The sequence below is a fragment of the Blennius ocellaris genome (genome assembly GCF_963422515.1).
Source record: "Blennius ocellaris genome assembly, chromosome: 1".
Classification (NCBI taxonomy): Eukaryota; Metazoa; Chordata; class Actinopteri; order Blenniiformes; family Blenniidae; genus Blennius; species Blennius ocellaris.
The window spans coordinates 30892887-30908473 of NC_137650.1; the positions used below are offsets into that span (position 1 = coordinate 30892887).

At 40.0% G+C, this 15587-nt stretch overlaps 2 protein-coding genes across 4 annotated transcripts in view; one reads left to right on the top strand and one right to left on the bottom strand.

The window, feature by feature from the left end:
• Positions 1–13192, top strand: LOC308128791 (uncharacterized protein). The gene is made up of 2 exons (XM_080494456.1): positions 1–2505; positions 5164–13192. Exon 2 carries the CDS (start codon positions 5173–5175, stop codon positions 11083–11085), a length of 5913 nt encoding a protein of 1970 aa, XP_080350582.1. The 5' UTR covers positions 1–2505; positions 5164–5172; the 3' UTR covers positions 11086–13192.
• The window catches only part of lsp1a (lymphocyte specific protein 1 a), a 27521-nt gene continuing 16268 nt past the window's right edge, over positions 4335–15587 (bottom strand). For all 3 annotated transcript variants that reach the window (XM_080494468.1, XM_080494470.1, XM_080494469.1), the window contains 5 exons: positions 15283–15367; positions 15041–15181; positions 14620–14718; positions 13204–13309; positions 4335–4611 (listed from right to left, as the gene is read on the bottom strand). In XM_080494468.1, the coding sequence (XP_080350594.1) occupies positions 4586–4611; positions 13204–13309; positions 14620–14718; positions 15041–15181; positions 15283–15367 (457 nt within the window). In that variant the 3' untranslated portion in view covers positions 4335–4585. The remainder of the gene's footprint in view (positions 4612–13203; positions 13310–14619; positions 14719–15040; positions 15182–15282; positions 15368–15587) is intronic.

A 15587-nucleotide genomic window follows, 5' to 3' on the forward strand; every position in this document is an offset into this window, starting at 1 on the left:
GGTGTATCTACTGTGGATCTACTCTGTTTTTTGAATTGTCTTTCCTCAAATCACTCACCTACATGTGTGAACCTCCTCACTGGCAGCTTCTTTTTAATTTACTATAATTCATCTTCCATACACGACAAACTGATAATGGAAACTAAAATGTCAACATCACTGATTACAAGGTGATTTGTCTTAATTTTCTTTTAGTGAGTTTGCATTAAAATAATTTCATTGCACGTAGAAAAGTTCTCATCTCAGAGATATGCAGAAGCCAGGATGTGTAATTCTGCCCCTAATGGGCATAGACTTTATTAGAAGCGTGTTGGTTTCTGTGGTTTTTGGTCGATTTGAAGTGTCGTAGATATATGACATAAAACCCACAATGATTGCGCTTAATTCTACAAACCTACTGAAAATCATATGTGTTGCTCAAAAAGCCTCCTATTTAAACACACAGTGGTGTTTCTGGAGATAAAATAGTTTTATGCTGTAAAATGAGGTTTATAGAAGCATTTATTGACAGATAAACTGAAGACATTTTACAACCAAACCCAATCTGAGTATTTAATTTGTGATCTATACACTTTTTTCTTTTTAAGCAAAGTATTTTAGAATTCTATATACTGTAGTTATTATGTTACATGGTAATTTAGAATGGTGACTATGGGACACATTTATTTTATTGCACATAAAATATAAACAAAAGTTGTGTCAGATATACAGGGACACTTTTTTGATTTACACTGGGAAGGTGATTATCTTCACAGACAAACCTTGTGAATGAAGTCTGTCTCATCTTCACAAATATGATCTTTTTTTTTTTTTTTTAGCAAATGCAAGAGAAGAATTATACAAATATCTCATTACCATGCAGAAAAAATACAACATGGCATTATGATGTCATCATATTTATTTTTTGATTCAACATTTTACAAAAAAATGTAAATTTGATTATTTCTTCTTTCCGAGTTTTGCAATGCCATTTTTAAGGAGTGAACCTTTTATCTCCCTCTCACGGCAAAACATCAATAATGCAATATAGACAGAACACAAAAACATAACACTGCTCTGTAACACATTGAAAAGTCATTTACACTAAATTACAGGCGAGAAATAAAATGTTATTTTTGGATGATGGATCTACAAAGGAAGGTGACAAGATTTTTTATTGGTTGAGGTTGTCTGGATACAAAGGCTAGAGAGAACAGTATCTTAGGAATCAGGAAGGGGTGTCCTCACATGCAGGGTCTTATTACATGTCTTACTTGTGATGTTCACAACAGTTTATAATATCAAGCTGTCTTCATTATGGTGACATCAGATTCAGTTCTAATGTTTATCCTAATGAAATATATTTTTGGTGGGGTTGAGGAGGTTTATTTACAAATCACACCACGGATATACATTTTCTTCTATCTAAACGTCACACACACACATATAATGCCAATTTACTTGTTTGATGCCTATTTAAATAATGTAGAATAAATTGAATCATATCTGTATTGATGACTGTTCTTGTATGTAAACATTTAGAAGGACTAACCTTACCATAATGACCATATTATTATTATTATTATTATGGGTGATAAAATTGCATGCAACACTTTAAACACAGGGATTCCATATGGTTGTGCAGTGGTTTACACTCTTGCGAGAAGCTCTGGGTTCAAATTCCTGGCCAGGCTTTTCTGTGGAGGCATTACATGTTCTCTTCATGTGCATGTAGGTTTCCTCTAATAGTCCTAAATAAAAAGCATGTGAGATTATTTTCTGTAGCTTGTCTTCACCCATGGTTAGCTGATGATTTACTGCACTGCCCTGCAGCGCTTAACAGGACAAAGCAGTACAGACGGAGGACAGGTGGACTCTTCCGATTGCAGTCAGGGGGTTATGAAGAAGGGTTCACGACAGAAAATTAACTTTCCAGAAAGACGTTTTATTACAATGATACACAGCCGGCTACACTATTTCATTTTGTGGCACATTATATTTGCAAGCAAAGAATAATTGCAAGGGTTATATTATTGTACAATTTGTTCCTCAGTGGCCAAAATGCATCCCAAATTCAAGCATTTTCAAGCAAATTAGTAAATATACCAAACTGTCATTGTGATTTAGCTTCTCATTTCACCACAGCAAAGGTGTGACTTTGTTAAAATCAACATTCTCGTGAGGGCTGCAGACCAGCAAACCTAGTCGGTTTCTTGTCAACCACAAAGGGTCTATTCATGCTGAAGCTTTGTCCACAGCGGCCGCCCGAGCTACCACCTTCCTTCAGGTGGACGCGACTGTTGCCCGCCTGTAGGGGCTGCACCTCAGCCATCTCAGGTGGCCTGGAAACCCCCATGTGCCCCTGCAACATGCACTGAAGGCAACAGTTTTATTTTTGGAGTGGCCAGGGGCACTGTGGCTCGCTCCCTAAGGCTCCAGTTTACTTCAGGATGAGACGGCCCAGTGGCACTCTGAGCCGGGATTAACAAGCAGAGAGCAGTTTGTCCCCACAGCCGCTTGCCGAAGGTAAACCAGTCAAACTCGGTGTCTGTTGATTGACAAGCTGGTGGTTCCGCTGAACCTGTCGGCCAGGTGCTAACCTGCAAACGATGCATAAGATTTGATAGAAGCACGTGCACGATCTGAAATCTTAAACGCATGATGCATATCAGACGTATTATCCACGAGAGGGAGAGCTTGCAAAGCAAATGTTTGGCATTTTTAAATGTTTCTGCACTATGTATGCATAGGTCAGCAGATAAGCACATCACCACATGGATTACATACATTCTGACCCTCATATCCACTTCGAACCAACATTTCTACCCACTTTCTTACTTCACACTGTTTACTTCGCAGCCTGTCCAACAAAACACAAACGACTCTCACTTCAGGTAAGTGGTTCAATATCATTAAGCAGCAGCCTTGCAACAATTAAATGATCTTCCTCTATTAGGCCTAATTGGCTTCTTTAAACCTCAATAGATTGAGGTCATAGCACAGGTTTATCACAAAGCTAATCTTACACTTTCCTCTTTTGAGCTGCTGCAGTGGAAGCTTCCCAGATATCCAACCCCAGAGCCTTAAAAGGGGGCTTCCCATTTGTCAGCTGGCCTCCTTGTCACTGTGATGAGAGGAGTCACTCTGACAACAGGGAATAACAATAAACATTTACTCCGATTCAGAAATACAAACATCTCAAGGCGTTTAAACATGGCCAGCTCGGCCAAACACCTTAGATGCTACAACATTTAGGTCAGGTAGGGCTAAACAAATGTAAAATATCTCACTCGCTATAATCCTCCCACTTCACTTGATCCAAACCCAGGCTCTGCGGGACATAAATAAAAATTTATAAGAAATCATCGCTCTGAAACACAAGGCTTGGTTCACAGTCGGAGGAGCTCTGAGAGGATTTGGGTGTCAGATTGATTTCCAGCACACTGAGGCTGTTTCTGAGTGCTGGACGGCAGGCAGCAGGTGCTCGGTGTCAGGATGTTTGCTCTTATTTCCCCCGGGTTAAAATTAGACCGTGGACCTTTACTAGTGCCACCCAAAAGACGCTCGAGTATTCAGACAGAGAGAAAACAATTCAGGTCAGGTTGCCACTCTTGTTCAGGACAAACAAGTAAAAATGTAGTAAACAGCCACTTCACATGACAATATATATTCTATTCTATTATGAGCCATTTAAAACAATAGAGCTCCTCTCGGAATCTCATCTTTAAACAGTTTTGTCTGAAATAATCCTAAAAGCACTGGAAGGAATGTTTGTTTTGTGCTGTTGTGAAATCACTGGCTGAAAAGTTTATTCCAACTTTGCATGTTTTGAGCTTCTTTGGTTATGGATATTTACTTGTTACTGATGCTCCTGCCTCCCTGCCTGAACTTAGTCACCCTCCTGTATTTGTCGGTCTTCATCCTTTGGGTTTACTTATATTTCTTGTGGGGGTCATTTATAAATCTGACAGTCTCCTTGAGAGACTATTTCCATAAGTAGTTTGTCATCATTTCAAAGTAGCCTTGCCATAAGCAACAGCTTCACATGCCTTTCTATTTCCAAGAGAGATCCCTCTTGCTCTCATGCAGCATCTTCAGGACACAATTAAGAGTTTTAGAAACTCGCTAATGAGCACGTTTGTCATGGGAGCTCATAGTTTTCTAAGGTCAGCTGCAGGCTTGTCCCGAAGCCATTAGTGTGGGTTAAATCAGTGCAGCTGGTAAACAGCTGAATACACTATGCCATGGAGTAAAAAAAAAAAAAAGGTGATGGCGACAGCTTGGCAGTAAATCAACAGAGGCAAAAACAGAAAGCTGGATGAAAAGCTGTGGAATCATCAGTAAATAATCAGTAATCACTTGAAGTGGATTTATTTAATCGTATTCCAAGACACATAAACTCTCTCAATTTTTTTTTCACAGAATAAAATGAATATCCGTTCAGGTTAAACACAGAAAAGACTTACTCGGCTTTACTGCTCCAGGAAACAACAAGCGATAACAAAATTGAACAAAGTATTTTATCAACTTAATGCTTAGAATAATAACAATGATGAAGCGATAGTGGCAGTTGTATTTTTTTTTCTTTTACCCCTCCAGAAGTGGTTTACAAATCTTCATAGTATGGTCCAGCTGTGAAGAAAAACAAACAAACAAACAAACAAACTAATCAGTATTGGTATCACTTTAATTATATATTTGAAATAGCTATTTTTGCTGAATTTCAACTTTAATCAACTATATAATATTAGAATATGAATAAAAGTAAATACTATTTAATGTGATCATGGATTTATATCCTTTGTTTTCTTGCACTGAAGATGTACTTATTGCCTCCACCTTGTTTAAAAAAAACCCAACTTCTTTAGATCATTGTACAAGGCAATGGTATCATTTCCAATTCCAGCTTTGATATTTTCAGACCTAATAGACAACAGTTACATTTAAGGTAATTGGCAAAATACCATTTGTTTGATCAAAAAGTAGTTTTGGGAAACTTTGAGTCTGTCTAGACAAAAGCATCAACTGTGAACTGTGATGTGATTTTAGGAGAATTTATATTACCTGGTATGATTAAATTAATAACCAGAACAAATATTTTGTCAAACAAATATTTAATTCTTTAAAGACTGATATAGATTTTGACGAAAAGATAAGTAAACTCATGTTTCATTTGTATTGCAGGATTGCAAAATGCTGATGGAAGTCGGCTACATGAACGGGCTGGAGCCTGACCTTTCCCAGCAGTATCCTCCACCCTTACTGCCAAAACCGGGCAAAGACAACGCAAGGCTTCAGAAACTTAAGAAGAAACGAGCCAAGAAAAAAGGGAGCCTCTCTCAGACGCCCATCCCCTTTCGCTCCTGCTTGTCGCCTGTCAACGAAGCGAGCACGGACCTCGAGCACAGTGATCAGTCCAGCCCACGGAGGACACCCGATACAATCTACAATGCGGAGCCTTCCATGTCTAGTTTCCCCTTTAGCTCCTTCTACGATCCCTCTGCAGCTGCATTCCCTCATCCTCAGAGCAATACCTGCAGCCAAGCTAGGAGCTTGCCCCTCCAGCCCCATGCTGCTCACATCAGGACGACCGAAGACCAGGTGGCTCCCTTGTTCGAGTGCTCTTCTTTCTTATTTGACGATGCGTGTCCTTTCATGATGCCACCTGGGATTTCACCGCCCCCACTGCCACCCGAGCAGGTTCCACCACCACAATGGCCTCCTACTTTCAATTCGAACATGATGTCTAATTCTCATGGGTCAGCCACAACAGTCGCCACAGTCACTGTGTTGCAATCCAGCCCTAAAATATCAACTCGCAGTTTGACCCTATCGTCGGCCACCCTCAACTGTGGCCTGGGCCCGGCACCTTCTCAAGTTGCAGAATTACCTCCCGTCCCAGGGCTGCTATCAGTTTCAAACAGACAACCTTTTATTTCCAACCAGAGGGAGACAAACAGCCGTTCAATGGATAACTCCCATAGCCAGACGTCATCTTGGACTGCTAGACCCATAAGTAATGGCAACTTTGCTCCAAGCCAGATGTCCCCTGAAGTCACTGCCTCAAAAATATCACTGGTTGAAACAGTGAATGGTCCAAGATCCGAAGCCACACAAACTAGGATGTATACATCAAAGGCAACATTTTACGAGCTCTCCAAGCCCACGTCCATCCAGGACCTTACATTATTAACCAACTCCAACATGGAAACACCATTACCTGCTGCATACCGGGGGCAAACAGCTGTTGTGAAAACTGAGCAGAAAACGTCGGCAATCAGAACCCCAAGTGTGAGACCTAATACTCCTGCCTATATACCAAGCCGAGTTTCCACACCCATTTTTGAAATATCAAAACCAAACCCGTTTTTATTTGCGGCAAGTCCTGCTTTCAACACCTCCCAAAATTTTAAAGCGCCAGTTCTTCCCAAGGAGGCTCCACAACACAAGCCAGCGCTTCAGACTGGTGCAACAAGGAAAGCTCCACCACCCACAGAGGAACAAGAGCAGGCTGATGTTAACGTAAATTCCCTTCAACAAGCCAGCAATTTTAAAGAGATAGAAATTCTAGATATCAAAAGAAGTACAATAAATCTAAGTGTTACCAATAATGAAATGCACCACAGTGAAAACATGACTGCATCTGAGTTGTCTGTGGTCAAACCAACAGTACAAGAAACTGTCACTACAAAGTTAATAACAGACCAAGCTTCAGAAGACAAAGTTTCGTCTTTGCCAAAGGTCCCGTCATTTCTTTCTGTCCCAAAGAATCTCAATCCAACACCCGTGATTTTAATGCAAGCGCCGCCAAGTCCATTTTCTGCATTTTCCCCCTATTGTCCTCCTGTATTTGAAGCACGGAAATCTTTGTCATCGCTATTGGAAAATCAAATGTCACTGGCAACGTCAAAGTCCAAATCACGATCTACATATTATGGGCTTACTCCAGCAGAATATGTTGCCTATGGTGGCATTAGGACTATTACGTCCCATTGCAGCCCTGCATCACCCGGGATTAATGAAACCACAACAGACAAAACGGATCTATCTTTGGAAGGCTCAAAGCCTCACAGACAGCTCAATGGACACATGGATCTTTCTTCTTCAGTTCAGACTTCACAACTGGTTTCACCTCCAAAGGATTCAGAGCTTCCAGTTGAACGGATTTTCACACATAGCAAAGATGTTCTTGAGGAAAGTCAGTCTGAAGCTCATGAAATTGGAGTACAATCACTTAAAACTTCTATTGTGGATGTAATAAAACCTGAGCTTCCTCTTGGCTTGGCACAGAATTCAGTGCAACAATCCACAACTGATGTATCCACACCAAAAGCCTCAAACTCCGAGGCTTCAATACCAATGCCTAAAGCAGGTGAGGTACACACACAAAGTGCAGCACAGATTACAATAGAATCAGCGCTTAAAGCAACATGTCTAACAGATAGCAGCTCTTCCTCCACCTGGGTTAGCGTAGATTCAAACACTAAAACGCAACCTAAAGCACAGATGAGAAATGTCACAGAAAAAGACACTAACCCTGAAAAAGTACCTCCAATTTTGCAGTCCAATAAAAACTGGACAGGAGAACCCAAGGTCATAAATGCAAAATACCAGCCTCCAAAAGAAGAGGTGGCTCCCGTCCAAGCTCATCAAATTGCTAGATTGGGTAAATCATCAGTTTATGCTCTCAATGCTCAGCTCCCTGTCAAGCCTGTCCAGTATCATGCTAATAATGATAAGCCAATGGTTCAGTCTTCTGGAATACAGAGTAGCATTGCAGATGGTACATCCATCTCAGCCACACAAACACCCACCAAACCCAGTCCAGAAACCCTTCTTCCTTGCAAAGTGGCCCCTGACCCAATTCCACACAAATGCAAGGAAGAAATCAAACAGCACATTGAAGAAAACGATGAGGTTATTCAGCACAATAAAACAAACATTGGAAAATCATTATCTATTTTGGGTACCAAGACAAATGAATCTCCATTCCAAATCCAATTCGCTGAAGGAAAAATGATTGCCTCCACAGGATCATTTTTACCTCATGAGCCTGTCACTGCATCTGTATGTTACACCCACCAAAGCGTCTGCACAGTATCTTCATCTGAGCAACGAACCAAATTAATACAGTTACTCAATGCAAAGGGTCAAGCTTCCAAACATAATACATCTGTAAACAACATGAATGGTTTACCCTCTCCAAGTTTATCAAATATACCCACTTTAAATGCTTGCTCAGCGAAACCTAAAGCGGTTATCCCAGTACTGCATGTTACCACTAATCAACCACTCACTTGTTTAGATATTCAGATTTCGTCAGAGAAAACTCCATCAAATGTGCCAGTAAAAGTGGCACAAAAGCAAACTAACAATCAAGAAAACATGTTTGTAAACCCACAGACCAACACAGTATTCAATAGTAATAATAACATTGTTAATGAAGGGCATTTTAATGCAAACACAAGCAGTGTAATAAGTGAAACTCAAGGGGTAACCAAAACCACAATTCAGAGTAAAGAAGTAGTTCTTCCATATAAAGAAAACACAGTGGGCAAACTGTCAAACAATATGAACAGTGACACAAACAGATGTACCAACTTAACAATAGAAAAAGAAACACATGCACAACTGTTCCCTGAGAAGGCTGGCTTGTTGACTGGGGAAATACCTTCAGAGCATTCACCCATCACACCTTTTGGATTGGCAAACATTCATGCTACTGAAACCAAATCAAAGCCAACTTCAAATCTTTTAAAAGAAAACACGACGAGCACTGAAACCAAACCAGTCAACAAATCAATTGCAAATCAGCCAACGTCTTCAGCCAACACCGTTTCACCTGGAAAACCAGAAGGTTCAGAGGTTATTCAGCATGAAACTGCACAGATAAACAAATTCAGATCAGACAACAATATTCATAAACCCCCAACTGCTGACACCAAACTTCCCAACAAGCTTTACTCAGAAAGTGATCTGCCAATGACGATAGAAACAAAAATATCTAGAAAGTCAACACTTAACAGTTCACAGGCTACTGTACCGCCTGTGCCTTCGAGCCCTAGAATCAGGCAGGTCCCGCCAAAAAGCCCTCAGATGAAATTAGATAGACCCTGGAGTCGATCTACACCAGTCCAGCCAATAAGCCCTAAACCCTCTGGCTCTGGTGAGTTTGCACCTATTCCCATTCCTCTCACGGTAAACACGTCATCTGACCCAACTGAGAAGGGATTTGACACTCAGCAACTTGTAAAGGGACAGTTAGGTATCAGTCAGCCAACTATATTCAGTAAATCTCTGGCAAGTCCAAAAATTGCAGCCAAATCTAAAAGTGAAGCAGCAACGTCAATTTCTGCCAGTTACAATACGGTTAACACATCCAGTGTCAGCGTAGAGCAGAAAACTACTAAAGCAGCAAGTCAGATTGTGTGGTCTGAAGATAACGTTCACACCAGCATTAGTTCTTTGAGCTCCAACATTGTCAAGGAAACAAAAAAATGTGTTGAGGCAAAAAGCCACACTGTTAATACTCAAATCATCTCACACAATACATTGAATAACTGCAGTGCTGCACATGATCAGACTCTCAATGACGCCTCTAAAGATTTAAAAGTCCCACAAAGTCCTCGGACATCCACTCGACCTTGGGCTTCCCCTCTTCCAGAACGAAGACGTTGTTATACACCTAAACAGATCTATACCCCAACTTTACCTCAATCCTCTCAAACTCCTGTCTCCTTAGAGTTAGCTAGCCCAATTCCCAACGGCTTGACAGAACCAAAACAGTCATCATCAGTCGTTACAGATCCGATTAAACCTCCCATTGAACCTCTACAAAATAATAACTCCACTAGATTGGATCAGCGGTCTGATAGGTCCATTTCAGAACAGATCTCCAAACAACAAAGGAAACCAACTACAGCAAAAGACATTTCAATTTCGGAGGTCGATGTGCAATCCCAAATGCAAGACTCAACAACATCTAAACCCAATGAAGTAAAACTCCCCTCAACAAAAGGTACCCCTCCAGTAAATGCCAATCATGTTTTAACCAGTAAAAATAATCAAAAGGCAGATTTAAATGTTAAGCAGGAAGAACAAAGACCTTCAGCCGCCACTGTAGAAATAGTGTCAGCTGAAGTGACACTTTTACATACAGATACTTCAGAATCCCTCCCTGACATTATTAACAAACAATCCAGTCAGGTTCAGCCTTCAACAGAGGAACCAGCAAATAACAATTCCCAAACACAGCCAGCTGCAGATACTGATATAAAAGCCCCGGTAGTTCAAGCTGCTGTGATTGACTCTGCCACTCCTGCCTCTTTGCCTCAGGCCTCAGTCTCAATCAAAGCTCCATCCCCAAACAGAGGAACATCACCGCCATCTCAGCAAAACGCTGGACTCAAAGGCAAGGACCTTCTGAAGGAAGCCCCTGCGTTGACGGACACCCCGGCAGCACAACCCTCCATGAAGTCAGCGACATCAACTGCATCTTCAACTGCTGACCAGAAGTCTGCGAAAGCAGAACCTCCCGCTTCAACTTCTGAGCAAACGGCTGGCAAAAAGCCAAAAGGCCTCAAGGGTAAGCTTAGCGGGTGGACCCGGCTGAAGAAACATATGGTTGTTGAGGCAGAAGAACCGGAGTTTCCAGAGCTGGAGCAAAAGCCTCAGGTGGAGGCTGAAGGCAACGCAGAGAAAAAAGATGAAGTCGATGACAAACCATCGGTCGGTCAGGGGGTGGTTCAAACCAAAGAAGCTCCTCTGGCATTGAAGATGTGGGACGCACTTCTCTTTGGGATGTTCTCCACCAAGGAGAGAATTATGCACCAGCTCACCGGCACCGAGAAAGATCCAGACAAAGAAAAAAAGCCCCCCAAAGACCATCAGATGGATGTTCCTTCTTTTGTCAATCGTCTGCCAATTTTACTTTACAGCCCAAAATTTAATGCCAGGAAACTGAAAGAAGCTGCTGAGAAGCCCCTCACAAAAATAGCGGCAGTTTTCGAAAGAGGGTTAATAAAACGCAAATCTCAGGATGACGAACACAAGGACTTTAACAGGAAAGCCAGAGGATTTGGTCCATCGACAACTATTGATGAATAATAATAACTGTTGGTGATTAATGAATGAAGAGGGATTTTTAATGAAATTATCTCCTGTGTGCCTTATCGCAAAAAAAAAAAAAAAATTAAAGGTGACTTACCTTGAGCATGGAAGCAGCATTGAGAAAATTATATCAAAATGTATGTTTTTTTTTTTTTATTAAGTTTGCAAAAAGAGATTGATAACTGCATAATGAATATTTACTTCACCCAAATATGGAGCCTTGTCACAATTTATTTAAAAAACAAAATTGTGTCGCAAATCTTTGACTCGTTCATTATATTGTGAATATTAGAATAATATATGAATATTGAAGATGTAAAAATTAGTAGAAATGACCTTTGCTGGCACTTATGAGGTCAAAAATATCATTACAGCTTTTATTCATGGGCGGCATTTAAGCACTTTTAATCAAGTCAAATTAAAATGTGACTTAAAAGAATAATAATAAATCAACAAAGAAAAGGAAAATCATACAAACATGTTTTCTTTTTCATTTGATGGAGGCCTAGAGTTAGCTATGGATACACGTATTGTAGTCACTCATTCGATGGTTATATTTTTGAAGCTTTTATCTTTTTTCTATTTTTCTAAACAAAGTGAAGCTTTTAGTGTGCACCTCTGGTAGGCCTTTTTTGTTGTTGTTTTATTTTTTTTTAATCGCTGTAATAAATGGGGCTTTTACATTCCTGGGGCAGATGGATTTGGGAAAAACTGCAAACAGACAAACGAGGGGTGGAGGTTGTGTCAGAGGGGAACTGAGAGGTTTGTGTAGGTGAGGAGGAAAATGCAGTCACAAGAAGGCATTCATGATAATGTTATACTGGTTTTTAATAATGTCCGATTGTGTTCGCTTCCCGTCACTAAGTGCCAACTGCATTTACTGGAGGTAGATGATTAAGTTTATAGAAATTTTTAAAATGATAGAAATTAAGGGAGGTGGGACACATCAAGATATCAAAGAGGGAAACAGTTCATGTGAGGACGTAAAGAATCAAGGTTTTTTTTAGGCGACTGATGGTAGAGTCCCATGTGAAATCCAAAGAGTTAAATAATATAACATTAAACATTTAATTATCAATTGTTAGAAAAAAAAAAGGGGGTTTTGTACACAGCCATGTGGTGTTTGTACCTGAACACAACTAAAGTGTAAATACTACGATTATGACAACTGAACCAATTTAGAGGCAAGAGTGAAGCATAATTTCTCTGGGACTGACAGTGGTCAACAGCAGTGTCTTATTTGGTGACATAATGCAATGTTTATCTCCATTATAACAGATTCATTGATCCAAGTTAACATAATCTGGATTATGGGTTGGAATATTTTGGAGTAAAGAAAACTATGGATGAGTTTTGATCACAAACTGGATGTATGATAGTGATGATGATGATGATAATGATGATGATGATGATGATGATGATGATAGTGATGATGATTATGATGATGATGATGATGATGATGATGATGATGATGATAGGCCTACTGTAGGAAGACTGATTGATTAATAGAGAGGATACAGTTGTAGGATTGCGGTTGATATCAGAAGTTCAGATGTTTGTTTTGACACGTTTTGTCTCTTTGCCGAACTTTATGAAAAAAGCTGTTTTTCCCCCCAAGAAGATCATCTCAATGTGGAATTTCACTTGATGAGGGAGACTAAACCCTTGCAAACTAAGCACAGCCCCATTTATTACACTGATGCTTTAATATGCCTTTGTTCATTGTGTGATTTTTAAAAATGCATAAAGCATTTTGAAACTCTCTTCTTGTATTTGTCCCTTTTTGTATTTGTCCCATCTATTTGTCCCTATAAAGATGTTTATATGGTTCTAGCAAGTAAAACAGTGACAGACCAGACACGTTGTTCAAAGCCATTTCTGGTTCCCTGCAGATTTTACATCTTGGAAAAACTTAATTGTAATTTTGACTATTAGACAACTTCAATTCACAAATTCATTCACTACAATGAGGGAACTTAACAAATACAACATCGTGCTACTGGGAATGTTTTCACCATTACAAATAAAAACTTACATTGAAGAACAGAATATTTAAAGCATTTGAAATCAGTTTGTGTCATAAACATGATGGAAGATTGATAGGTTTTTACCTACCTGACTGACAGCAGATATTTTCACTGCAGCCATCATCAACGGAAACCTTCTCATACTTCCCGTGACCCGCCACCACAAACTTGTATTTTTTGCCGCAGGAGCTCTCCTGAAAAACAGAGATGAGTCATAATGTTTAATATCAGCATTCATTCACTGCTTAGGATGACTGGAGCAAGTCTCAGTCAGGCCAATAGTTTAAACCAGAGTGGCAAACAAATCACAGGCAGAATTCAAGCAGGGTAACACAGGCCGATCTGTTACATTGTGTGCCTCATCTTGATGGTGAGCTGTAATTTAATTTTATTTCTTCTGTTATTGATTTCAAGGCTGTGGGAGGGAGTCATGTGACATCAGCATCCAAAACTGGAAACTCTACCTTTAAATTCAGTTTGTCTGTCTCTCTGTAGCATCATATACTTTCGGCCTGTCACAAGATCGTCATATATCGTCAAAAAGTAGAATCACAATTATAGTGAATCTAAAAATGGCCAAAACACTGAAAGTAAATAAATAAATCTACAACTGAAGCGAGTGCTCTGTTTTCCGTGACAATAAGGGCCACAGTGCCTGATTAAGATCTTTGGCAAGCTGCTTTTTTCCCCAGAACAATAGGTTGCAAAATAAAACTAATAACAAGCAAACAATTGTAAGCTTTGATCACCAGACTACACATTTTATACTCTTCCGCTGTGCAAACTGTAAACTGTTTCCCTGCCAGGAGATAATGTGTTATATTTTCTCCCTGAGAGCAGACAAATAAGTTTGTTGTTGTTACCACACGGTGGCAGGCTTTCACTGATTACTCTGTTAAATTGTGCTGATTTACACCAGATGGAAAGAGGCACGGCTGTATGGGGTGTGAGCACATAAAGCAAAGAAAGAGTAATGAGGACAAAAATGAGGAGGTAAAATAGAAAAAAATCCCCCAAAAAGAATCCATTGTTGAGACTTGTTTGAGGGTTTAAATGCTACTCTTAAAACACAGATATGCGTTTAATGTTAACCAAATAAACCGATTCAATATTATTCCACAGTTTAAGGTCGATGGGTGCTGGAAACACAATGAAGTGGTGATTTAATTGCTCTTGGCAGGAGTTGCCGCAGGTCGTAGTTGCACGCATGTAGTTGCAGCTGAGCGTGGGAAATAATGCCTCCACATAAAGCCACTGGCAGAAGTTAGATTTACTCTCAAAGGAATGGACAGAGGTCACGATGAAGAAGAAAATGTGAAATTAATTACATCAGTACAAACAAATTGTTGTATAGTTACAGTCCAAACAGCGGGTGGAAAATATGCACATGAGATGAAAGCAGGGTAACGTGCCTTGAAAAACACAGTAAGCTCAAGGTGAATACATAAAATACATTTCATGCAAAAATGGTGGTTTGTGCATTGAGGAAAAAAATCGGACATACTGCAGGTTTGAATGGGGAGCTACACCTGCTTCCATCTTCACTTCCTTTCACCCACTGGTTGATGAGATCAGCCACACCAACTTTTAAAACATCTGCGTCCTGAGGCGGCAGTGAAAAACACATTCCTGGCATCGGTTCAATCAAAACAATCACCTATACAGATGTCATGGAGCCAGGAAATCCATTATTTATGCAGGTTTTATGTGCAGATCTTAGTGAAAGCACATTTTACAGTGGAGAACAGTGAAGAAGCTGCACTATATGCATTATATTCTCTGGATTCAGGCTTCTATCCACAACATTTCACATGTCAGCATTAAACTGCACCAAAGTGATCAATGTTGGGATAATACATTCTATGAAATGTGCAGAAACAACATATTGAGAGGAACCGTTATTATTATGTGGAGGGCAACCTGACCTTGTGAGGTGTGGCTGAGATGTTATTTTGGGTTCCAACTTCTCGAGCTTCAAACATGTTCTTCTTGGATGCGACAGGCTCAGTGGGACTCATCAGGTCTGTCGGTGCCTGGCAGCCTGATCTTCCCTCCTTCGAGGAGACCTGAGGTAAATAATACCATCAGCCAGGTCGAATACTTGATGTCCACAGTGGAGAATCAAACCAGCAACCTCCTGGTTTTGACAGTTTGCTAATAGACTTACCTCCAGAGCGTGAGTGTACAGCTCCAGCTTCTTGTCAATCTTGGAAATCGGAGCAGGTGGAGGCGTCTTCTTTATGTTGCTGGTGCTGAAGGAGAAAACATAAATTATAAGAATATTTGAGTCATATTCTGTGTGGATTTCAGTTAAACTTTGTCAGAGCAGAGAGTTTGTTTTCTTTCCAAACGAGCTGTTGTTCATTTCCAAACATCAAATTGAACAATTGTCTATTAATATTAATAATTTTTTGTATACCTTTAGGATAATTGATAACAAATGTAGTTGTAATTTAGGTATAAATGGACTGT